The sequence below is a fragment of the Excalfactoria chinensis genome, chromosome 14, assembly GCF_039878825.1.
Source record: "Excalfactoria chinensis isolate bCotChi1 chromosome 14, bCotChi1.hap2, whole genome shotgun sequence".
Classification (NCBI taxonomy): domain Eukaryota; kingdom Metazoa; phylum Chordata; class Aves; order Galliformes; family Phasianidae; genus Excalfactoria; species Excalfactoria chinensis.
Window position 1 is genome coordinate 5,873,575 of NC_092838.1, and position 24,304 is coordinate 5,897,878.

At 41.0% G+C, this 24,304-nt stretch overlaps 1 protein-coding gene across 2 annotated transcripts in view; it reads left to right on the forward strand.

Moving 5' to 3' along the window:
• The first annotated feature begins 569 nt into the window (after window positions 1-569).
• OTOA (otoancorin) overlaps window positions 570-24,304 on the forward strand; it is a 33,020-nt gene continuing 9,285 nt past the window's right edge. Inside the window, exons 1-23 of one of the 2 annotated variants that reach the window (XM_072349577.1) lie at window positions 570-1,346; window positions 2,952-3,032; window positions 3,391-3,419; window positions 3,512-3,542; window positions 3,631-3,658; window positions 4,504-4,591; window positions 5,732-5,863; window positions 7,194-7,429; window positions 7,646-7,749; window positions 8,938-9,044; window positions 9,467-9,606; window positions 11,611-11,734; window positions 12,102-12,317; window positions 12,845-13,012; window positions 13,324-13,464; window positions 13,817-13,872; window positions 14,103-14,220; window positions 14,683-14,756; window positions 14,971-15,106; window positions 16,984-17,174; window positions 18,684-18,777; window positions 19,213-19,342; window positions 22,615-22,802. In XM_072349577.1, the coding sequence (XP_072205678.1) occupies window positions 2,954-3,032; window positions 3,391-3,419; window positions 3,512-3,542; window positions 3,631-3,658; window positions 4,504-4,591; window positions 5,732-5,863; window positions 7,194-7,429; window positions 7,646-7,749; window positions 8,938-9,044; window positions 9,467-9,606; window positions 11,611-11,734; window positions 12,102-12,317; window positions 12,845-13,012; window positions 13,324-13,464; window positions 13,817-13,872; window positions 14,103-14,220; window positions 14,683-14,756; window positions 14,971-15,106; window positions 16,984-17,174; window positions 18,684-18,777; window positions 19,213-19,342; window positions 22,615-22,802 (2,610 nt within the window). In that variant the 5' untranslated portion in view covers window positions 570-1,346; window positions 2,952-2,953. Of the gene's footprint in view, window positions 1,347-2,951; window positions 3,033-3,390; window positions 3,420-3,511; window positions 3,543-3,630; window positions 3,659-4,503; window positions 4,592-5,731; window positions 5,864-7,193; window positions 7,458-7,645; window positions 7,750-8,937; window positions 9,045-9,466; window positions 9,607-11,610; window positions 11,735-12,101; window positions 12,318-12,844; window positions 13,013-13,323; window positions 13,465-13,816; window positions 13,873-14,102; window positions 14,221-14,682; window positions 14,757-14,970; window positions 15,107-16,983; window positions 17,175-18,683; window positions 18,778-19,212; window positions 19,343-22,614; window positions 22,803-24,304 lie in introns of those variants that run through there. The other variant, XM_072349578.1, reaches the window with a different exon arrangement.

Below are 24,304 nucleotides of genomic sequence, written 5' to 3' on the forward strand. Positions count from 1 at the left end.
GTGTCCTGTAGTAAGGGGTGAGAGGTTTCATTGGTAGTTTTTTTTTCCAGCAGTAATTCAGGCTCAGTGTTATCCCGATTTCAGCATCTGTTACTGAATTTCAGCACAGCGTGCAGTGAAACTTCTCTGTTGGAAAAATGAACTCTGTTTGCTTTAGAATGAACCCATTCTTTTCTTTTGCTTTATCTGGGCCATTTAGTAATGGGAAAATACGGTTCTCATATAATGAATTTGGCTTCATTTAGCAAATACGTAAATGGCACTTGAAAGTTTTGCTCTTGCAGGTTATAATCACATAAGAGATTGGAAGCAGAGGAAGCTATGTGACATCTTCCTTGCTTACTAACTGTCAGGGTATCTTGGGACACTTATCACACACACACTTGTATGGTCGTGTTATCTGCTATTAAAACAATGCATGAGATAGTGAAAGTAAATTAAAGCACCACAAATACATTGAGTGTAATCAAAACCCTGCAGTCCTGTTCTTAATGTTCTCTGATAGTTTTGCCTTGTTTTCCTTTCCATAATGTAGCTGTTAAGTACACAGTCCCCCTGCCTTCCCTGTCCTGCTGTGGGGATGGGGGTTTGTAAGTCAATTCTTAGTGGTACAATGAGCAGTACTTTGCCTTGGAGAATAACTGAACTATCTGTTCTGTCAGGGTGGCACTGGATGCGTTGTATTGCAGGAGAACAGACACAGTGCAAAAGCATGATGTAGGCAGGAGCTTTCAGCAGAAACTTGGCAGAGATTCATCTCAAGAAGCCACAGCCCCCTTGGCTGGGTGGTCCCAGGTACAGTCAGTTCCAACCCTGCTGCCAGGAGCTCAGTGTGGGGAGCTGGGAGGTACCAGGCCGTACCAGTCTGGCCCAGTTTGTTGCCCCTGTACATCCTGTTGAAAACTTTTTGTCTCAGTATGAGAAGGCAAGTCCTCTGCTGCCTGCTGTCGGAGTCTCTTGTCCTCTGAGTTCCCATAGCAGGACCTTTCCCCTCCGCTCTGACTGAAGGCTGAGTGGGCATCTGAAGCTGTAGGGCATTCCCTGCCCTGCTCTCAGGGGTCCTGGCTGCAGCTGCCAGCTCCTTGCACTGTGGAGCGTGGGAACGGTGACACACGTGGCAGAAGCAGGTAAAGCGCTTGGCTGTCCCCACTGATGCCACAAGAACTCAGCAGCTCTCTTCTCTGCCTTCCCCTTTCTTCTCTCCCTCCCTCTGCAGTCTGAACTCCCTGAGTGTTCCCACGCTGCTGCACGTTAGGGCTTTTTTGTGGAGATGCTGAGAGCCTGGCTGCAAGGGGGAGAAAAGGCACACAGCGCGTGAGGCTATCAGCAAGACTTCTGATTATGAGGTTAGTTTTCTGATTATCAGGCTTCAGATAAGGTACTGGCTGCATCGAAGAGGTGGGTGATAAAGTGTCTAGGATTTCTTGACATGTAAGAGCGTGTGTTTTGGGAGCAAGAGGAGGGGCAGTCTGCAAGCTCCTCATAACCTGAGAGTCCAGCAAGAGATGTCTCGGAGATCTGCTCATGGCATGTGCTGCCATGGTGCAAGGAAGACTCTGCAGGGAGATGCTGGGTGGAAGCTGCAGAGCTGCAGGCTGATTTAGGGCTGCCTAAAAGCTCCAGGGAACTTCTGCAGATGGACTGGTTTCAGCGACAAAGGAAATACTTAATCTCACAGATTCTTATCAAGCAGGGCTATTTCACTGCACATCCTTTATGCACCTGCTAGTTGTCCACTGCAGTTAGTCAGGACAGAAGAGAACTTCTCTTAGCATTTAATCTCCTTATATATTAATTTGTTACGCCTTAATTAAAATACTCCCTGTGATCAAAGTGAATGAGTTGGAATAAAAAAGTCAGGATTAACATTGATAGCATGATTTAAACCATGCAGAGGAATCAAACCTTACTGCAAAATTAATAGGGCAGAAGCAGAAACAAACACAAGAAAGTTCATTGTCCGGGAAACCAGATATGTCTGAATGAGAGAGCCGCAGTGCAGCACTCCCAGAGGAGTAGCTGAAAAGGACTTCAGTGTGTGCAAGGAAAGGACGGGGACCGGCTTCCTAAAGCCCAGTGTTTCAGTGTGTTGTCATCCATCAGTTTGAGTCGCTCCTGTTACAAGGCTGGAGTTATGTATTTGCATTAGGCTGAGGTATTGCTGGAGGCTGTTAACAGGTGTTCTCGTAAAAGGGTACCTTGCAAGATAGCTGAGATTAAACAGTCTGAAAAAGGTGTTTCTAATTATCAAATGTTCAAATCTGTAATTCGATCCATGGCAAAGTACAACAACAAGGGGAGGGGGGGGAGGAAAGCACAGATCCAAATTCAGCAACAAAAAGAAATGGGGAAAGTAAGCATGGTGCAGTTAAGCCCTTGAAATGAAGGGAGCGCTCCTCCCCCCTGCCTGGGGCACCCAGCACTGATGCTGAAGGCCAGGCCCAGCGCAGGGCAGGGCAGAGCTGCAGTGGTGGTACGAGCAACTCCATGAGCTAAGGGAGGCTTAAGGACTGGTTGGAGTTTCTTTTTTCAATATCTCTGTTTCTTTTCTAATTTATCTGAGTTTAAAATTTCGGTTTTTTGTTTGTCTGTGATTGCTAAATGGCGTTTAAGTCATATTTTGTTGGAATGTGGCTTAGTTAGTAAAGTGCTGCTAGAAAGGAAAAAGAGCCCCCCCATTTACTGAAAAGGGGGGAAAGCAATCCCTGGCTGCACACCTGCTCCTGGTGGACTTGTATTTGCATAAAGTGCGTCTCCAACCTGGAAAAAGATCTAAACTGAGAGCTTGGGAGCAAGCACATGCAGGTCATTCTGATCTCAGTCTGCACTCGGTAGCTTAGACTGGCTCTGGCTTACAGCAATGGAAGTTTGGGGCAAATGCTGCCTTTTGACTGCTCTTTTTATTTTCTTTTTCAACCCAAATATCTTCTGAATCTAATAAAAACTAGAAGAAATGCTCAGACTTCTGAAGATATGTTTCTTATTGATATTAATGAATCCTGCTGATGTTACTCACAGTCAGGACTCTGAAGGTAAGACTACAAATCCTGTGTTGGGAATGTATTCTGTGTGATGGACAAAGCTGTGTTTAGTAAGTAGACTCAAAGTAGATTCTGTAGTAGTACTGTTTAGTAAATAGCAGGCTGTTCTCTGCTCTCTTGGCCTCATGGGCTATACCAGCAGAGTATTTAAACAAAATTACTTATTATTTAACAGCTTTTTGTTTTCAGTGTTTTTCTGTAAATAAATTGAATCAAAGCTGTAGTAACTGTGTGACTGTAAGTTATAGGTGTGTATATAGTTGAGGTGGCTGCATGAGAAGCATTTTTGTCCAACAGTTGAATGGTAAAATGTCAAATCAACTTTGAGTAACGTGATGCTCTTTTACAGATTTGCCTCCGTTGTTACGCAAAGCCGTGGTTAGTATTTTTACTTGATCTCTCTAATAACACTAATAATATAATCCAAAAATAACTGATTGCACATATTTATCTTCTTTTTTTTTCTTAAGGAGGAACTAATGGCTGGGAAATACCTAAATGGTAATGTGCAAAATTGTTCCCGTTTATATTGCTAAATTAAAACTCAGTATCTTGCTGTAACTCTTTCTGTTCCATTTTTCACATGTAGCTCTCCTCGATGTACTTCATTTTCAGAGGTAATGTATTATTTTCACCATCTTGACTTTTGGTATCGTCGTGCACTTCACTTCTGATGTGTTTCATTTCCACAGAAGCTGAAACATTATGAAATTGGCTCATGATTACTTTGATCTTGATCTCCTGTGAGGAATGTTTTGTCCTAATGAGGAAAAAGCTGTTTTTCTCATGATAAAGCAAAAAGCAAGCATAGCATGAGGCTGAGAATCTGAATGCATTCTACGGCTTTAAAAAACTTTGATAATTAACTTAGTTCATGTATTTCAGAACAGCTTCTTACAGAAGGTAGCTGCAGGTCCAGTGTGCAGTCAGTTTCCAGTCCTGCTTTGCCCTCCATCCATCCCTCTGCCTCCGGCTCTTGGTGACTTTGTAATTATTGCCAGTTTTGCCTAAATGTGGCAGAGAGTAAAAACCTTAATTCCACCCTGATGTATTTTGAGAACATCTGGCTGGGTTAGGAAGAAACACTGACATTAATAACTCTGCTGGCGAAAAGGCAGTAAAAATTTGTGTCCGTACTTACTTAGGATAAGCGGATCAGAAGAGGTGTAATGGGGAACCACCACACAGCTCATCTCATGACTGGCAACATGTCAGAAAATTGATACTGTTAGGGAGGGGAAATGGATTTAGACCAAAAAAACCCCAACCAAAAGTAACTAATAGATTTCTAACTATTGATTGCATTCGATGTGTTGGCTGTTAATCTGGTTAGGCCAAAAATCAGAATGCTTGTGTCATTCAGTTGTTACTGATAGTGTTTGCTTCTCTGTCTTGACTAAATCAGCTAGTTTTATATGCAGTATTATTTTGCTGGCACTTTTGGTCCTGTTTTCTCTTGCAGTTCTAATGCATGGACAGCAGATATGGTTACAAAAGTCATGGCGTATTTCCATGCCCGAGAGGTTAAGTTTACTCTTCACAGCCTGCAGGTTTGTGTCCTTTAAAATGCATCAACATTTTTGTTTAAAAAGGAATTAAAATAAGCTACTCAGTCTGTAGTCAAAGTTAGGATGTTAGTAATAGAAGTAATTAATAGCTCTGCAGTGTAGCAGAGATGTAGGAAATAGGAATACCGTTTTGTTTTGGTTTTGTTCTTTCCCTTAAAGATTGTGACATTATGCGTGGATTAAATAATGAGGTGCTTTTGTATCTCTTCTAATGGCAAGCAAAAATTTGGAGTTTTCTGTTTGTTTCTGAATTGAGAATATGCATGTGCTTTTGCACCGTTAAATGGCAGATTTCTCCCAGATTTGGACTGTGGCTGTAGTTTGTGTTACTTCTGATGGAATGAGAGGCTCCAGAGCATCCTAAAATGCTAAAAAATCCATAGATGAGTTTTATTAACATTTTAAGGCTGTAATCAGCCCTGAACTCCCTGGACAACAAAGACCTGACTGTGTTAATAGGCGGTGGAGGCAATGCAAAGACAACAAAGCACAGTGTCAACTCAAATTCCTAACCAGTTCTGAAATAATTCTGGTGGGAATTAGATGGGATTTTCTCCAGTCGAGTGCTAACGAACCTGATCGTGTTTTCTGTTCCTATGCTAGAATTCCCATCGGAGTTTTAAAACAGGCATGAGGTTGTTAGCTGCTAATGCAGCTTGATATGAGAAAGGGTAGTTTTGCTTTATGACCTGGTGCAGACTTTGCCTCCTGTCTAATTGCACATTTCCTTCCTTTTTTAAGTAATAATTGTTTGCCCACAGTATCTGATGTTTGGAGCTCTTTAAAGAGTTTATTTGTGCAGCTCTGCCATGAAGCAGAAAAATGTTATTATATTTGTTTTTATGATGGGAAAACGGGTATTTTTGTTACATGTCTCACTGAAGAGAACTTGCTCGTGACACCAGGAATAGGCTTCAAAAGCTATTGTCTTCCAGCACTGCATTTAGATTATTTGTTTCCATTTTGTGTTGATTGCAGTTATTCTGATCATTGACAACATGGGCAGTGTGGAAAACTAAGCACTTATCACTCCTTATGTGGAGATTTTCAGGGAGTAAAAGATGCATCTAGTGGGATACTGTGAATTTTATGTTTATAATGCATATATTTATTATGCTTCAGACGTCCATACAGAATTACTTGAAGAACCTTTTATACCAGCCCAGGCAGCTGCTGTCTGCATTTCAACAACTTGATCAACAGCAGTTCCAGACTGCAGTGAAGTATCTCTTCAACAGCAGAAAGGAATATCTCGTAAGTCTCTGCATGAGAAATAGAGCTGTTCTCAAAGGCTTAGATAAAGGGAAAAGGACAAGACTTGGGCTCTCACTGTGCATGTTATGCTGTTACTTGGCTGGCTTGGAGCAGATTGCAGGAGCCCCTTTCTGTAGGTCAGTGTCTAAAGGTTGGGTGTCAGCCCCAAGTCTGGATTTTCTGTCTACTCACCAGAGAAAGATGCATCTCCAGAGAACAGTTTACCTTCCTGCACAGATTTTGTGGGGTGGGAAGGACCACATGTTCTCTGTGAGTTTTAATTTCTTTACATTGGTTAAAAAGAGGCAAGATGACTGAAGAATGTGAAATTAATTATCCTGCTAAAGCACCGTGCAAGCAGATAATGAGGCAATTTGGAGGGGAAGCAGCATGATGTTTTTCTTGCCTTTGTGTTGGGTTATATGGGTGACCCACCTTACCTGTCTCACTCAAATCCAGTAAGCACCACTCAGTGGGGATGGCCTCCACATGTTTGGGATGGTATCCTGCTGCATGACAGCACTTGGCATCCTCCCTGCAGGCCTCCAGCATGGGCATCACTGCAGGGGTGCAGAGTAACCTGGAACAAAAGCAGAGCATTTCCACAGCCATGTGAGGTTGCTGCTCAGAACAAACTCTGGATAACGCACTTCTCGAGGAACAGCGGTGCTTCTGCTGCTGAAGCATACCAGGGAGGAGGAGCATAGAGCATAAGCCCTGTCAATAAGCTGTGAATTTTGTATTCTCAGATGGTGCACCTAGTTCTTCTGAGATGGGTAATAATTACAGTAACAAATAACCAGGCCTGGGACTTTCAGCTCTGACCTTGCTGTCCTGGACACATTGCCATGTGAGAAGGAACAACCCAATAATCTGTCCCTGCCAGACTGACTTTTACCTGCGCTTGTTTCTTTGATGTTGCCTGGTGTCCTGAAGGGGTTGTTTGTAATAACAGCTGATGAAATACTGCATGGGAACAGATCTGTTCTAGAGTTGCCTACATACTAAATTACATATGAAATAATACTCATTCTATTCCAGTGTCTGTTCATTATTCCAAGTAACTAACTCCTTCATGAGGGTACGTGCTGTAACTTGAGCCATTTGGCTTTTTCTGTTTTTCATTTTGATTTTGTAAAGAGATTCAAGCTGGTCTGTGGCCAACACCAAACAGGAGTTGTCTGAAGGACCACAACTGGGCAGTGCTTTGCAGCTATTTTTCATGAGAATAGCACCATATTGTTTGTAGGGTACTTCCAGTGAGGCTTCAAAATGAACAGTTTATGGAATTAATCAGAAATACATTATTTTAACCCTGTGTTGTTTGCAGGAAATGGGAAATGTTGTTCTTGATTGGGAAAAGACTCGGGAGAGAATTTTCCAAGTCCCAGGAGTGAACAGAACCTTGTTTCTTATAACACTGGAGAAATGCTTTCTGGCTCTGAGGGCAATGGACTGTGTAGATATCCTAAGCCAGATTTTGCGAACATCAGCAGTGAATTATCTCCAACCTGATGTCGTTGGGAGTCTCCCGAATGATCTGCAGGAGGATGCTTTCAGAAACTTGTGAGCCGTTTATTTTCCAGATATTACAGTTAGTACTCTGTAGCACTTCTTCTGGATATGTACACTTAAAATGGTTACTATATAGTCTCACTATTTTATCAGCTTCAGCTTTCCACCTTTATCTTGCTGTTTCTAAAAACATTTGTCCATGTGTCATTTGGGTGTTTTTTTCTTTGCTTACTTATTAGTGAATTAATATGCTACTGTATCACTCAGATCATCAGTATTTAAGGACCTCTATGACAAAACCTCAGCAAATACACAGAAAGCTCTGTATGGCTGGATGAAGGAGATCCTACAAAAGCCCTATAACAGAAGTGGTATGTTGTGCACAACCTGTTCTTCTTGCTTATAATAAGAGAAAAACAGTCAACAAAAGACTTGTCTATTGTACTGAGTTGTTTCTCATGTTTAACACAGAGCTGTTAGGAGTAGCTCTCTGCAATGCCTTTGCTGTGGACTGCAATAAGCGTAGAAGATTTGTTAATCACAACAAATAGCTCTCCAAAGATGCTTACTGTTCACCTCTCTGCACAGAGATGTACTCAAAGCCTCTGTTTTCAGATTCCTTCTCTAAGATTTAAATAGGATATGTGCTGTTTACTTCTGAACTCCTACTGAGACTAGAATAGATCTGTCTGAGAGCCTATTATTTAAAGAAAAAAAAAGAAATCAATCCAACTGTATGCATTTTCTATGTCTGTTTGCCTGACTAATGAATATTAAATACCACAGCTGGGACAGTGTAGGGGATGCTCCACAAGAGGGCTGTAATGCCAACATATCAAAGCCAGCATCTGCATCTCACTGAACATGCCAGTGTATGTTCTTCCTCTTCCTCTGGAAATGAAAGGCAAAATGCCCCCTTGTTTCAGTGTAGCAAAATCTGGCTCCTGGGACTACAACTACTTCAAAATATCTGCATAATGTATAAAGTCATAGAGGGAAAGATCACCACTCTGCTGTGATGCATTCTATTGTGTGCAGGACTCACCACATGGTGCTCAGCAATCCTTTGGAGGTCCCGCAGCATCACGCCTGGAACATTAGTGAGCTCTCGGTTAATGAAAGATCATCCAGCTCAGGAGGGACTGAGAATTGCTGTGCCTCTCTTATGTCCTGGTTGCTCTTTCACAAGCAAAGCAGTGCAGGTGTGGGGAAGATACGGTGCCATGCTGAGTAGTCAGGTTAGGACACTTTGGGAAAACACTGTCTTTCAAGCTCATGTTACCCAGCTGGTCTGTGAATACTTAGAGATCAATTGTCTTCATATGAGAAAATTGGAGACATTTGCAATACTATTTCAGTTTCTTTAAAAAGCAAATGAGTTCATAAAAATGTGGTTCTAAGAGCTTGCTGATGGGGGGAGCCTGAGTGTCTGCAAAGGATTTGTCTGATTTGCAGCTCTTTTTTGATCGTTTACCAACAATAACGTAGTGGGCGTGATATTTCTGATAAACAACAACTTTCCAAACGTTGTAGCAACTGACTATTTGTTTTGAAAACAGATTTCAACGAATCAGCTTCATGGGTCAGTGCAGAAAACTTATGGATTTTGGGAAGATACGTGGTCCATCTGCCCTTGGAAGAGATTCTGAAAATCAGTCTCAGTGAAGTAAGTAAAGGAGTGTTGTTGGATGTATCGCTGTCAAATGATGTCATCTGCAAAAGGTGTAAACAAAATGCAAACTGAAACGTGGAAGAGGAGCTTTTGTATTTTAATTTCTTAAATGTGATGAGAATTTAAATCCATTGTCAACCAATTATTCCTCTCTTACGTCATTCAATGGGACTTATCAGTGATATGTAGATATTTGTCTGTATCAGGCTTCTGTGATTTGTACTGAGGACCAATGATAGAAAGCCCTCAAATTATTTGACAGTTTGACATCGTTACCTTCAAAAATACTGTATTATCCAAATCTTCTTTCTTTCTGTAGAGCATACCTTGAGTCAATTAATTTATAGTGTCAGAAGTGTTTTATTAGATGCAGTCATTCCCTAATCCTGATGAATGACTTTGTTTGCACTGATCAGATAAGACTATTCATTAGCTACGACAATGCAACAAAGCAGTTGGACACGGTGTATGATATCACACCAGAGCTTGCACAAGCCTTTCTGGAGAGAATAAACTCATCGGGATTTGACGTGAGAAACACTTCAACTGTCTACAGGCAAGACTGATGTTTGATTGGTTTTATTTTGCTGTGTATGGGGAGAATGAATAAAAATGAGAACTGAGGAGAGTCTAATCTTGGTGAGACTGTTGATGTGGCATAGCTTTTTTCTTCCAGCAGAAAAATACAGGCTGAAATCCAGCCCTGGTTAGCAACAGTGAAGAACTGCTACTTTATCAGTTTTGGAGGTGTGCCTAATTAGCTGCTTCATCTCTAGTTCTGCAGTAAGGAGTTGTCAGCAGTAAGAGGACCACAGCAGTGTGTGTGGGACCCAGCCGAAGCTCTATTGAGCTGTATAGTGCAGCAGCTGAACAAACTGGGAGAGCAGCACACAAGCCCCATTAGCTGTTTGAATTGCAGAAAAGGGAAGTGTTTCATGAAAATCACAATGCAGTTAGGACTTAAGGAGGAAATTTTAGTTCATGTCAATCAGGGCTGCAAGAGGTGTCCAACTGATAACGTCACCAGCGTGGTCATGGAGAGGTCTAAAGCCCACTCTGCTGTTTTCTCTACAGGTAGTCCTGCTCAGCAGAGATGAGTTACGGTTAGGAGCTTGTGACTTTATGTGTGCAAGCAGAAAACTGGGCTTTCAAACCAGCACTGAACTGACCTTAGCAATTAAAAAAATATACATATGCAGTGTGCCTTTATTCATAAATATGCAGTGAGCAAGAGCTACCTGCAGGAAGTACTGTGCTCTACATTTTACACTGTCGTGTAAGTGGATGTATTTAGGCCTAAGACACCACTGTCTGGAGTTACTTCTAGTTTCTTCAGGGAATACTTCAGAGTTTTAAACTAATGGAGAATGTGGCCTTGGAGCTTCTGTCATTATTGCAATGTAACTGATTGATTTCTGTGTAGTATTGTTGATTGTTGGGGATGTTAGTGACAGAATTATGCCCACACTCTAGATCTCAATGTTAAAAAATCTTAAAAATGATTTTACCACTCATGAGAGGTGCCAGATTCTTGCTAGTGAGAGAAACACCGTGCTCCATAGTCCTTAATGTATTCCATTTTCACAACATGCTCATTTTATATTGCTCATTTTAACCACACTGACTGTTTAAATGCATTTTTACTTTTAAAAAGTAGCATTATTCATTGCTGCTAATCCCAGAGGAGATGAAGAGCTCTTGGTGGTTATGGAATAATGCATCAGGAGGTAATTATTTAGTATAAAAGTGCAGTTATAGTTGTTTCTTTGATTGGTGAGTTGCTTTGATGACGTCCCAAGGATTTAGATGGGCTGTTGAAGCAGTAGGTTGTAATATCATTAAGCTAGTTGTTGCTGAGGGACTAAAGGAACTGAAAGCAGAGTTGATGTACACAGCAGATTTTTACCATCTTTGTGATAGTGCTGCATGCCACAGCCTGGCTGTGCTGGCACAGCTGGGATGGTGAACCACGATACAGTTTCTCCTAACCAGCACTGAATTCAGCCAAGGTCCCATTGTATGGATAAAGAACTGTGTTTGATGGGAAATGCAGCAGGCTTTGTTTAAGCCTGAAACTACAGATAGGCTATGTAATGCTCTTGCTGCTGCTCCACCATATTAATTGTACAAGTGAAATCCAAGCAGGGTTTGAAATAGAGTACAAAATATTTGCTAAACCTGGTTAAGAACTCAGCAAGACACTTCGCCTTCTTAATAGCCCTCTGTCCTTTTCCAGGCAGAGATAAATGCCAGTTCTGCCCAACGCAGTGGAATCTGCTGGCTGGAACATCCAGGCGTGGACAAATGGAACTGTGAAGCTTAAAATTCTTTACATTTACAGTCAATCTGGGTGGAGTTTAGATGAATGCAGAGAATAGTGTTATGTCCCTCACATCCAAATTTAAGGCCATGTGGAGTTTTAGAATTGCTGCTTTAAAGCATCAGTGACAAACAAATCACTCAAGTTTTGAACTCAACAGGGTATACCATACCATACTTCACTTTCCCGGGAGTGACAGCTGCTATCTCAGAAGCCAGCTAATGTATTTCTTCCATATAGGTTAGGTTTGTTGGTTTGCTTTTATGATGACATGGAACAGATGGATGCCGCTGTGGCCCGGGCTTTACTTCATCAAATGATTAAATGCAATCAATTAAAAGGTTTCCAGGCCAAGGTTCAGAAGGTGGGTACTGTGCTCATACTTGCTCTTACTTTCTTGTCAGGATTATGAAAGGACTTTCTTCTTGAATTCAGAAAGATAAGAGTGAAAGATTACTGGATCTAAGAAATGATGAAATAGTTCTTGAGTATACAATGCAAAATATAAAAGCTTTTTTTTTCCTCACCATACTCATTCTTTTCTTGTCCTGTTTCTTCCATATTTCTTTGACAACTGTCATCCTACTTCGGGATTGTAACTAAGTGTGTGGTCCCTAAATGCTTGCCAGTGTCTGTTCCAAAAACTCCACTTGAAGTTTTGAGTGATAATTGGAAGTTGGTTCTTGGAAGATTTGTTTCCCATCTGTTTATTTTTTGTTTGTTTGCTTTAGCTTAAATCTCAGCTCCTGAATATTGCCATGCAGAACCAGACTTTGAATGATACCCTTGGATCACTGTCAGATGCTGTGGTTGGGCTGACTTCAGGCCAGCTGGAATCTTTATCACCTGAAGCAGTGCATAACGCTATTGCAACACTAAACCAAGTCTCTGGGTGGGCAAAAAGCCAAGTTATGATTTTATCCAGTAAATACCTCTCTTACAAAAAGGTACCTCTGATATGGCCTTCTTATCTTCTGTTTTTGAAAGCGGAGTGGCTTTTTCCTCCTAGTAACTGTAAGTTTTGAAAAGCTTAGGGCTGGCGTGAGACTTGTAGAGCTGTTAGTGGTCTGAAAAATTTATGTATATCAAAGAAAAGTATTCCTGAAGTAATGTGATACTCTGCTAATTGGGAGGATACGTATTTGTAATTGGCAGTTGTATACGTTGTTTTGACTGTATCACTGCCCCACACAGCAGAATTTGCAAGATCCCAAAGTCAATGTTCTAATGTGCTGTAATGGGGTCAGGGTCCTCTCTAACGTTTCCAAGGAAAGGAACCTCAGGGAATAAATGGGAGAGTTTCCCCAGAGCAGTCTTGTCTGAATCAAAAGATGTCTGAGCAAGTGCATCCCTGGGCAAGAAAAAGTATTAAGTACTAAAAAAAAAAAAATCATTTTGGTTTAGTGATGTTTGATTTTAAACAAGTATTTTATGCACAAGCCAGAAGACTTTGTTTGCTCTGTTATCTCTGCAGGTTTTATCATTTTATAATGTTAGCCAAATGGGCGCACTGGTGACTGGTATTAGCACTGAGTCATTCTACAGAATGAACCCGAAAGAGCTTTCTCAGGTCATTCGAGGCACAACATCCCAGTACTCATCGGACTTATCTCCTGCACAGCAGCAGGGGATCCTCAGGAAGGTAATTACACACTGCAGTGCGTAGCAGATCCTCTCTGCACAAAAGCACAATAGCCAGATATGTGGAGTGTGACTTAAAACGTTACTGAGACTTGGAATAAGCTCAGTGGTTAATATTTCTAGTTGGGTGGTTTTTTTTAGTACTAAGCATGTTTGGGGGGTTCCCTCTAGCTTACCTCCAAGGCTTTTTTGATCCTGACATGTTTTTCTTTTAAGCTCTTCAGAGAAATATTACACAGAATAGAAAGACAAATCCTGTAAATCGAAGCATCGGTTCTGAAATGTCATCTGTTTGTCTCTCTCACTTTTTAGATAGCTTCATCCACAGATTTTTCTTCACTGGTCACAGATATACAAGGAGCTTTCTTTAGAGAAATCTCTCTCTCTGATTTATGGAAGGAGAATGGATATAATTCTTCAATGATGAAAGAAAAAGAGCTAAGAAGCAGCCAGGTAAACATCAAAAAATAATAACTGTATATTAAATGCTTGCATACCCAGCCAGTCTTCTGGCTCTGTCCAGAGATGGAAGGTTAGACCACGTGATCTCCAGGGCTCTCTTCAAACCTTATTATTCCATGGCCATGAGCCAGGAATGTGTTTAACATCATTCCCCTGTGCCGGTCACTGATGTGAAGAGTAGGTTCACCACTGGGTACCAAACCTTGTGGTTGACCATTTTAGACTCCAGAAAGGTCTTTAGAGTCCCTGATAGAATTAAACATGCAGAAACCTTGCAGTGCTTGTTGTATCTTTCGGCTGTATTACTGAAGTTTTACTTTTAATGTGGTGGCTTTTATTTCAGGCCTTGTATCTCTATGAGTTACTATCTAAGAAAAGTTCTTCTGTTGACCTCCTAAGGTATGGAAGATAATCTAGTTCTGTTACCAGAGCAACTTCAAGGTAAACTTCATGTGGCTATTTTGTACTAATTTATGTTAGTTTGTTTGTTTATTTACAAGTTTTGATCGCCTTTAGATTACAAGAAAGAAAAGAGATGTGGTCATAGAAATTAAACCTTTGGTTGTGGGGAGTGAGGACTGGATTCTGCTAAAAACACTGAAAAGACTGAACTTTGCTTTCCATATCAGTACAGGACAGCTTCTGAAAGGAGTGACTTGTCAGCTGATTGAAAGTATGAGCACAGACTCTTTTTTAAATCATTTCAAAGTCTTCGAAAATAATCTTCATCTGCTTTCCCCATATCAGGTAAAACTCGAAATAGACTTTGTGTGCATAAATGTATTCAATACCCAAACTGCGAGTAAACTGGAATTTGATCTTTTGTCAGATTTTTTTTCCAGAGCTTGTACACGTGAGCTTGTCTGTTAACATACTTCATTTCAATCATGTATGCATTAATTTGTTCTGTATCATACTTCATTTTGCCAATTTCATTTGGTACTTAAGAATTGCAAGAAGTTTTTACAGCCATTCCAACTTGCTAATCCATAAGTAATCTTTTCAGAAATATATATATAGCTTTTGGAAAAATACTAGCACTCTCATGCACCCAAACATAGAATGTTTTGTCTCTGATTTCTGCAGAAAGCATGCTCTAAACTTCTGAAGATGACGTGCACAGTTTCCAATATGCTGATTTACAAGCTGTATTTCCATTCTTCCTCAAAAATAACAAATGCTTAAGATCTTAATTTTTGTTGCTTTTAGATTAATTGTTTGGCTTGGAAGTTTTGGGAAGTCTCCAATGCATCCATTCCTCCCTTCTTCTTCTTGGTGCTTCCGTAAGTTGCATCTCGCCGTATCTGAAGTTAGCACACCTGTAGCAGTGAGTTTTGAGTTGTTCTTCTGAGCACTTTCTTTTTATAAGCTGCAGTTTATTATTTTTGAAGTTCAGACTCATCTCTGAGGTTTTCTGTCCCCACAGATGTTATGGGTGTAGATATTGGCATCTGATGGTCAGGTTTGCATTCTGAGAACATTCTAATTCTTTTGCAGGATTGAGTACCTGGAGTACATTCCAGGCCCTCTGTGTGTCCCTTTCATTGAAAGCCTTGGGAAGACTGAGATGGACCTCTTGAGTCCAAGCTTTCACAAAAAAGAAACTGTGCTGCAGAAAGTGCAGGAATGCTTGGTAGGTACAGTTAGGTGGGTCAGTGGTGGAGGGGGAGCTGCACACAACACAAACTCAGTGAGAGTAGCTGATCAGCTTTCTCTTTGTTTATTGTCATATGGTGCATCACAAAGTCATACTGCCTGCTCGTAGTCTCCAGGGTGCACAAAGATACTTGCGGTCTCCTGTAGATACACATCAGCTGGAGACACTGGCTCTCCTGCCCTGTATTGGTGCAGTGAAACTGTAGCTGATGGGCCTGGCAAACCAAAAGGCAGTACCACAGCATGGCAATTTCTTCATCATCACAAGCAGCAGCAATTTAAGACTGTAGCATCACTTAAAGAAATGCTGAAAATTTTCATGTTTCAACAGATGCTTTTCTTGCTTAGGATGAACTGTGCTTACTCCTTTGTACAGGGTTCCAAATTAGGTTTGCTGCCTAGAAATACTGGAAAAAAATACACATTTAATTTAAATATTTTAAAGAAAAATACAAAAATAGCTTGTTGGAAATACCAGTAGAGCTGAATCCTAGGACTCTGTTATTGTCTTTGTTTAAAGTACAGCAAACAAGGTGTGGTTTTCTGGATTGTACTTGTCTATAGGCAGGGATATGCAGTTTTACCAACTCCTAATTTATTCCTAACAGAAGCCTGGTGTCTGTAAGAGTTCAAAGATCCCTGTTATGCCAGAGTTACCCAGAGTTGCGTTTGAAACAGCTCTGCAGTGAGGATTTGTTATAGATCAACACAGAGAGTTCATGTATTTTTCATGTAGATCAAAATAATGCCTCTGTTTGTAATTTGTTTTCCTGGAGAAGAGAAGGCTCAGGTGGGATCTTACCAGTATAAGATCACAAGGGCACAAGAGATACAGGAAATCCTCAGTAAATATAAGGAAAAGGCTTTTGTTACTGAAGGGTGTTTGAACACTGGGACAAGTTGCTCAGGGGTTCCAAACCCAACCCAGTGAGACTCCAAGCAACTGGCTGTAGCTGACCTGCTTTGAGCCCAGGGGTTGGACCAGGCAATCTTTAGATTCATCCAAAATGAACCATCCTGTGGTTCTGCTTGCACTCATTGCTGCATTGCATTTCATACAGTGATGTCAGTAACCATTTGCATAAGTTTTCTGTCTCACCTGTTTGTATTCTTGTATTTTCTTCATGCACTGTTTTGATTTTGCCATCATCTGCCTAAGCAAACATTTTTCAAAGGAAAATGCCTCTGTGTGCATTACAAAGTATTCTCAGGGAATATCTCTGACTACAGTGAGGTGGTTGGGACAGCCTGACCCTGCCAACCCATTTGCAGCTCTAACTATTGCCACTCCTTCAGAGCTGCTTGTGGCACAGACAACTGTACCAGGAAGATTTTGTGATTTCTGTTCATCTTTTTAAGGAAAGCTAGTTTTGCTGCAGCTTTGAATATTCATGTCCTTGTGCACATGAACCAGCCCCTGCAATCCTTGTCTTTTGGCTAGAGAAACTCTGCAGAGTGGAGTTTTGTGGTAACAGGAGCTTGTGGCCCCATTGCTGCACAGGGCCATGGGAGGACTCTCCTGGCAGACAGAACTGCACCGATTCTGCACTTGCTGAGTGGTCACCTGGAGTCTGTGGCAGGCATTTTACATTATTTTTTATGCGTGGTTCAATATGAAATAAACAAAGAATGCACTAGAGCTCAACAAATGCTTATTAAATATCGCCAGTTGTGGTAAGAGCAAGAGGTATAATGTGGCTTCAAGAGAAACTGTAGATTAAGTTGCTGGTGCAAACTGTAGTGTCTTTGTTCCTTAAAGGGTCACAGAGCTTAAATGTGTTGTGATGCAGTTGAGTGATACAGGAAAAGAGCCAAGATGAGCTCAGTCAACAAAGTAAATGCTTCTTGTTTCAGAATGGCTCCATTGCTGATGAATATGATGTTGACCTACTTGGAAATCTAATCTGCCACTTACCTCCAGCTTTTCTACGTGGCAGAATGTCTCTGAAGGCAATGGCAACAGCCCTTCATCAATTCAAACTCTGCCGACAGCTCAGCCATGAGCAGAAAGCTGAAATTAAATACAAACTCCTTGAGTTATATGGGTAAGGTATTAGGTGTAGTACCTTGCTTCTGCTGACTGTTAAGGCATGCAGGGTATTAAGGCAGCGCTCTCTGTTCACAAGAATGACATTTCTGTTCGAGTGTGTAATGTGATAACTGTGGAACAAACTACCCCCCAAGGGACGTCCTGAATATGTTCAGTCCCAGAGGAAAAAAGAGAGATAGCAAAATGGTTGAGAAGGGGCAGGCAGTAAAAATCTCGGGTATGGCAAGAGCTGGGGGTTAATGGTGGAGTATGGCACGGGGAGCTGAAGGGTTCTCGCACTTGTTCATTGGTTTGAGAAGAAAACTGCAGGCACCTGTGGCAACTGGAGAGAGCCAGAGGAGGAAGCAGGGGGATGTATTCAACCAATTGAAACAACAGAGGAGAGAGTGTTAGATATCATTAGGAGAACCATGCTGCTGTACCAGCAATGCCAAAAACAAAGCTGCCCTCTGGCAAGAATGTAACATTTCGCACTTGCATGCTAAAAGATATCTGGCCTCTGAGGGCTGAGATTGAACACTTAGTTTCCAAGCATCCCTTTAGTCCCAAAGTCCGTCGCTGGGTGCTCCCGGTTATTTGAGTTGCTCATTCAGCTTCCTCCTAGTTGTCAGGATTTTTCTGGTAACGAGTTTTTCAGTGTCATTACCTTTGTTTCTTGTTTCTGTCCCTTCGGTTCTGAGTTACTTTCCTGAGTTGCTTAGTGAATTTGATCTCTGTAGAATGAGGGAAACTGTCCACTTTTCCTAGCTGTTCACAGGCCTGTTTTTCAGAGATGCTGAATACCCACAGCTCCATTTTCATCAGGAAAAAAGCTACAGTTGCCCAGCAGCAATGAAAAAAGTGCATGTAAATGTGCAAATGGTTCAATATTACAATATATTTTTTGTTTGCTGTTTTGATTTGGTTTAGTTTTAACTTAGAGGAGCAAGTACAAGCAAGTGTTGCCTGCCTGACTATTAGCCAAGGTGGTCTTTAGGATAAGGTATTTGGAAAAAGGATGGTTTCAGTTTTGGTTATGATGGCTCTTATTTAGGTTCCATTTAGCAAAGTACTATTGCAGTATGAATCTGATAGAAAATGGGAAATTCTAATTGCTCTGAAAAGAACTGTTTCACCTTGCTTGGGCACTGTAATGCTAAGAATGTTATGAGCATTGAGGGAGAGAGAGGGCAGAGCAATGTTTGGAGCCTTTCTCTGTATGTCCTGAGAATTCCCCTAATGCTCCATATGTCTGAGAGAGATGAGAAAATGCAGTTTGATGTCACAGAATCATAGAATGGTTTAGGTTTGAAGGGTCCTTTAAGATCATCCAGTTCCAACCTCCCTGCTATAGGCAGGGATACCTCTCACTAGACCAGGTTGCTCAGTATGCATGAATCATCACACCGGTGTAGGATCATCTGTCTTTCCTATATGATACAGTATAAGAAAAGCTCTGAAGTTTCAGCATAATTTTGATTGCAAGCATTCTTCATTAATAAAATGTTCTAAAATATTTTTTCAGCTCTCCAAAGAACTGGACAGCTGAAACAACATTAGATGTTGGACCATTCATAGCTCAGCTGTCAAAAGGAGAACTAAATGTCCTTGCTGAAAAGGTATGTTCTTATTCTAACATTTAAATTTATTAAACATTATGTTTGGATTTCTGTTTATGAAGGCTATAACGGCCTAGATTAGGTAACCTGAATGTTAAACGAGGCAGCTAATTATTTTGGCCAGTAATCATGCTTTTATCTGCTGTACATTACGAACAGAGGAGTTTGTTTCTACACAGTGAGCAATCGGGCAGTGCCCAGATGTTGCCAGAATCCGAGAGGGTATGGCAGGGGGAGAATCTCTCAGAATTTACTTTGTTTTTAGTACTTTTTTCCCTAAGCATCTGCTCCTAACCTTGCAGAAGCTTGCTAAACATCTGCAAGCAGAGGAAGGAGGCTGAGCTGTTACCAACCTCCGTTTTGCTGAGGTCTGCACAAATCTCTCTCCGAAATGATTTCTTGTAAAAGAAAAGTTTCTTTTTGTTCCTTTTGAAGTTTCCAGATATCATTTTGCGAATAGCAAAGACAGTTGGACCACTTTCTTCAGCTGAAGAGCTTTTATCAACTGTATTTGAATCTGTCTTCAATGCCACTGCCAGCACGGAACCAGATCTCACCACACCAGGTGAGCGTTTTACTTGGGGTCTGTGCATTGTCAAAGTGGCACATTTTCAGTTCAGACTGAGTTTTTGTTTTGCCTTGATTATCATACTCATTCCAAGGACAATGTAAATGAAAGCACTCAGTAACTTAATGGCCTACTCACATAAATGGTGAGTCTTTGCTCTGCTACCCGTAGTCATTTGATGCACTGATCAATTGCTGAAACACTTGATTTCAGTACCGCATTGGAAGGTTAAGTATCTCCTGGAATGCTTGTAAGATTATTTGAATTGGGGTTTTTGTTGATTTTTACCTTTTTTTGTTCTTTGTTTCTCTGCAATCTAAATGAAGCTCCTTGAATTAAAAAGCTGTGGAGGTGACAAGTTGCTGTTGTGCCAAAAGATAACGCATAGTTAATCCTTTGCCAGACATGAGCATATGTTGACTCATCTGTTCTGAAATCTGCCATTGGTTGTGGCACTGTGTTTTGCTATAATCTAACATTTATTATCGATCTACTAGAATCTCTGGTGACAAGTGGATCATTTTCTTTGTAGAAGGTGCACACTTTGACTATATTCTATTACAACAATTCTTTCCCATATCCTATATTCACCCAGGCAGAATTTTTAGGCCATTTAATCTTGTGCTGTGGAGAAAAACCTTGCTGTGGGGGAAGTTTCTGCAAGTACTGGTTAGCATTGAGCACCCAGCAGTTTCAGGGAGGCTGGTACTGGCTACCTTTGAAAACCTACCCATCAGTTCTGCCTAACGGCACAAGTCCAAGCTCTCACCAGGCCCCTGTGCCTGTGTGGAAATCCTCCCACTCATATAGAAGCAACTCTGGATAACGGCTGTGGCATTACTTACAGTGCTGTATTCAGGAGACAGCATTCCACAGAGCTGTATATTTGCATTGGCTGAACAAAACCGTGACCTCTATTGAGCAGAGGAGTCATTACAAATTATCATGCTCTAAAAAAGCAGGGTCAAGCTGATAGAGTAGCAGAGTCCGGGTATATGGATCAAATTCACTCTTCTCTGAGGTAGAAAACCATCAAACCGTTAATTATTAAAACATTTATGTCCTTACGGATGTTTGTTTAGAACTTGATCACACAACCACCAATCCCAAATACTCTAATCAAGCTGGTGTCCAGTACAGAGCTGTTGCAGAGCTGTCTCATCTGCATTGCAAGGCCAATATAAACCTGCCAGTGAAGCTAATGGTCTTTGTCAGAAGATAACAGGGTTCCAAAGCTGCTCACTCTGTGCTCAGGGTGTGATGGTACAGCTGGGAGCGGGCCCGGAAGATGGAAAATGTAGGAATTGTTTGTGCTGGTCCAACAAGAAATGTTTCTGCTCTTTAAGCATGGTGTTGAAGTTGGGTTGCCAAGCATAATCTCCACACAGTTCACTTTGTAGTTTCAGTAAGGAATGAAGTTTTATGGCTGGTTTCTAAATTACTAAAAAATGCAGTATTAGAAGAATGGCTCTAGGATAACATGGATGCTCTGCATGATGCCAACCTGCTACTTAACATCTACAGGTTGTGAGCAAATAGTAATAGCAGTAATAATTGCTAGTGATGGTTCATACATCTGTGCTTATACCAAGGGAAAAACAGAGGTGATGCTTATGGCAAATTGGAGCATATGAGGCAAAATTCAGGAACTGTGTCTGAGATGCTACCAGAAAGCAGCAGCAGTAGTGGAAAAAGAATTCAGGTTGTTTAACTGCCAGCACTGAGATGTTATAACATGTTATCTATGTAATATGTTCTTCATCAAACTAAATATAATTATTTAGCAAAAGGAAGAATGAAAAAGCATCAGATAAAGGAAGTGAAGCCAGGACTCTAATTAGTATTTCCCTCTGTAACTGTGCCAATGTATCTGGTGCGTTGCAAATAACAAAATCAGTGTTTTCCTTTTCCAAGAACAAAAAATCAGGTTTTCATGACTTGGGGAAAGCAACTGCACTGGGCAGTATTTACATAAGAAAAGCTGACCTTTTGCAGGAGGGGAAAGTGAAACCATGCAGCTTCACAGGAGGGCACCTACAGGGAGAGCAGAATGTCAGCTGGCGCAGTGCAAACTGAACAGCATTTTTGTTTGCTCAACAGATTCTGTCTTTTCAATGTTCTACCCACTACTGCAGCTTCCTTTGATGCAAATAAATCCCTCCTCTGCCTGCTTTCATAGTACAAATCTACTTTATACATCCTCACTTCAGTTTATTTATCTGGGGAGCTTAGCTCTGACACGGCGTCTGTGGAATTCTTGCATTTTACTGGTAATGGCCATATAATCTCTACACATCTTCAGGTTTGGTTTAGATCATCATTTAATAAGGTTTTCCTAAATAAGTGCCAGGAGAGAGAGAGCAGTAAACAAGCATGTTAGGACTCTAATTGCTGTTTTCCATCAAAATGAGAGGTAGATTACACCAACAAAGACCAGGATTTGTTAAAACACACAGTGGAAAATCTCTCATTTGATCATGCACAGGGCCGGAAGCTGCCCATAAATCAGATTTTTAAACACAGGTCATCTGTGCTAACAGTTCTGCTGCGAGACACTCTCATTCCTGACATTTTAACAACTTGCTTGACATGGAGGACAAGCACCGTGCTTCTGTGACACATCCAGTTGCTGTCTCCACCTTGTTTAAATGTCAGGCAAGTTTTACAAGCTGTCTATCTCTGTCAGGGTACTTCAGCATGAAGGGATTTCTTGTGTCCGATACTTTCCTGTTGAGCTGGATTTGGAAACAAACTGGTTGAAGGTAGAGGAGTTTGTTCAGCTGCAATATATAAATACGTTTCAATTTTGATTTTTGTGAGCAGCATTAGAGCTGGATGGAGTCTTCCACTGGGGCCATCTCAGAGACCTGGGTTTGATCCCTTAGGCAACTGGTCTTGAAAAAAACTTGGAAGATCTCAGTTGCTCTCAGCATTGTGTGCCTTCAGATTTTAGTTTTATTGTAGCATCCCGTATTGTAACAGTTCTGAAATACACGATACTCCTATTTTCTTTTCCATTGTGCAGTGCCTTTGAAGGACAGTGAATGTAGTTGAATCTCACAAATTAGACAAATTATAGTTTTATATCCAAGATATCAAAGATGCAGATATTTAAGGTAATTATTTCATTGCGAGATAATTAATATTACATTGGTTGTGGTTAATTCATAGTCCATAAGCATCCTAACTCTTAAATCTTCCTATTGAATTTCTTTATTTTGGTCTCTTTGAAAAATACTCCAACTATTTGACTTCTTCTTTTTCCTCAGGTTGCCTGGGAACCAGAGCCCCTTCTTCAGATGAAATTATTAAGTTAGCAGAAGCCAATGTCTACTGGTCAGCTCAGGAACTGAGGTGCATGGATGCAGGGACTTTTGACAAAAATGTAGAACTTCTTGGGACTGTCTCCGGTTTTAACAACTCCCAGCTTATGGCCTTGAAGGAAAAAGCCAAGCAGGTAACTGTCCTTTATGTAAGAGAAAATCTAATCCATAATTTATCTTTCTGCTATTGAGCTGTATTCCAAAGTAGCTGTGCTATGGTGATGTTCCTACTGCTTCAGGAATATCTGTTGCTTATTAGAAAAATAACATGAGAAGATTATTGTTTTGTTTTAGAGTTAAGAGACAAGTTACTCTTGAGCTGCTGGCTGTCATTTTGCTTTTCAATGGCTTTTCAGTTGCTTGCTTCCCACTTTTCTTTCATAAATGAAAATAACAGCAATCTGTACTGTAGGTTGTTGGTTAGCCTGCTGAGGATTCAGCTGAGAGCGTTCAGTTGCCTACATTGAGAGCCAGAGATGAAGAGGTTAGCATGCCCAGGCTGTCTTCAGCTTCAAGTCACCGGTATCTGGTGGAGGTTGTCTCCCCTCTGCCTCCATCTTCCCCTGGCTAGCGTTTCCTGAATCCCATTGTGTCAAAATGATGCAGTGTTTTAGAAGTCATTTTTAGGTTCCACTGTATTGTTATGACAGAACAAGGTTAGGAAGTGTCTACAAGTGCAGTTAGCTGCAAGTAGGACAAGTGCAGATGCTTGGAGATCTGAAGACTGTGCCAGAGTGAGCCTGGACAGCATCTTTGTACAGCGACAGTTGCAGCCAAAGCAGTGGAGCTTTGGGTAGAGAATCCAGAAGTGCAGTTTTAGTAGTGCAGTACATCTTCTAAAACTCCCAAATTACAGGTGCCTGAAGAGAAGGGGCACTAACCAGGTGTCTGACTGTGACTCTGCAGCTGTGTCTCTGCTGTGACAGGACAGCAGCCCACTGCATCAAAGACTTTTGTCTGTCTGCCTCCCTCTGTCAACACAAAGGCATGTGGGTGGGAAAAGGAAAAATAAAAACAATTCTAGAGGATGATAAAACTATGATGCTCGTCTGAGATGGTGGAAACTTAAGTATTTTACAGAGTGCTGCATAATAGCGTGATTACAGTGTTAGCTGCTCTAGAGAAATTGTCAACAAGTTGATATGCTCCTGTATTCAACTCAAAGATGCACAGATCTGTAGTGCTCTGAATTTTGTCTATTTTGTCCATGTGACTACTGGTGAGACAGACTGCTGCTAGACAAGGACAGACTATATATTAATCTGTCAGATGCAGCATGCTATTATACTCGACACCATGCATGAGAAATCAGTACTGGCGAAGGAACTACAGCTCTTTGAAATTATTTGCTGAAGATGCTGTTATATTATTAACTAAAGGGCATCTATGATTAAAGGTTTGATTAAGCCAGATTTAATTTCTCCTAAATTGATTTTTTTCCTCTAAAATAAACTGCATACTACTCGTGGCCACAAACTAATTCAAAAAAGTCTGGTTATCAGATTGTGTCTTAATGAATGTAAGCAGCTTAACTCACTTGGAAGTGGAAGGTCTCCAGGCTCTGTGATAGTAACAGATGTATGGTTTTGTAGTCTCTAGGTGAATGAGGACAAAGGAGAGGTTCAGTTTGCATACA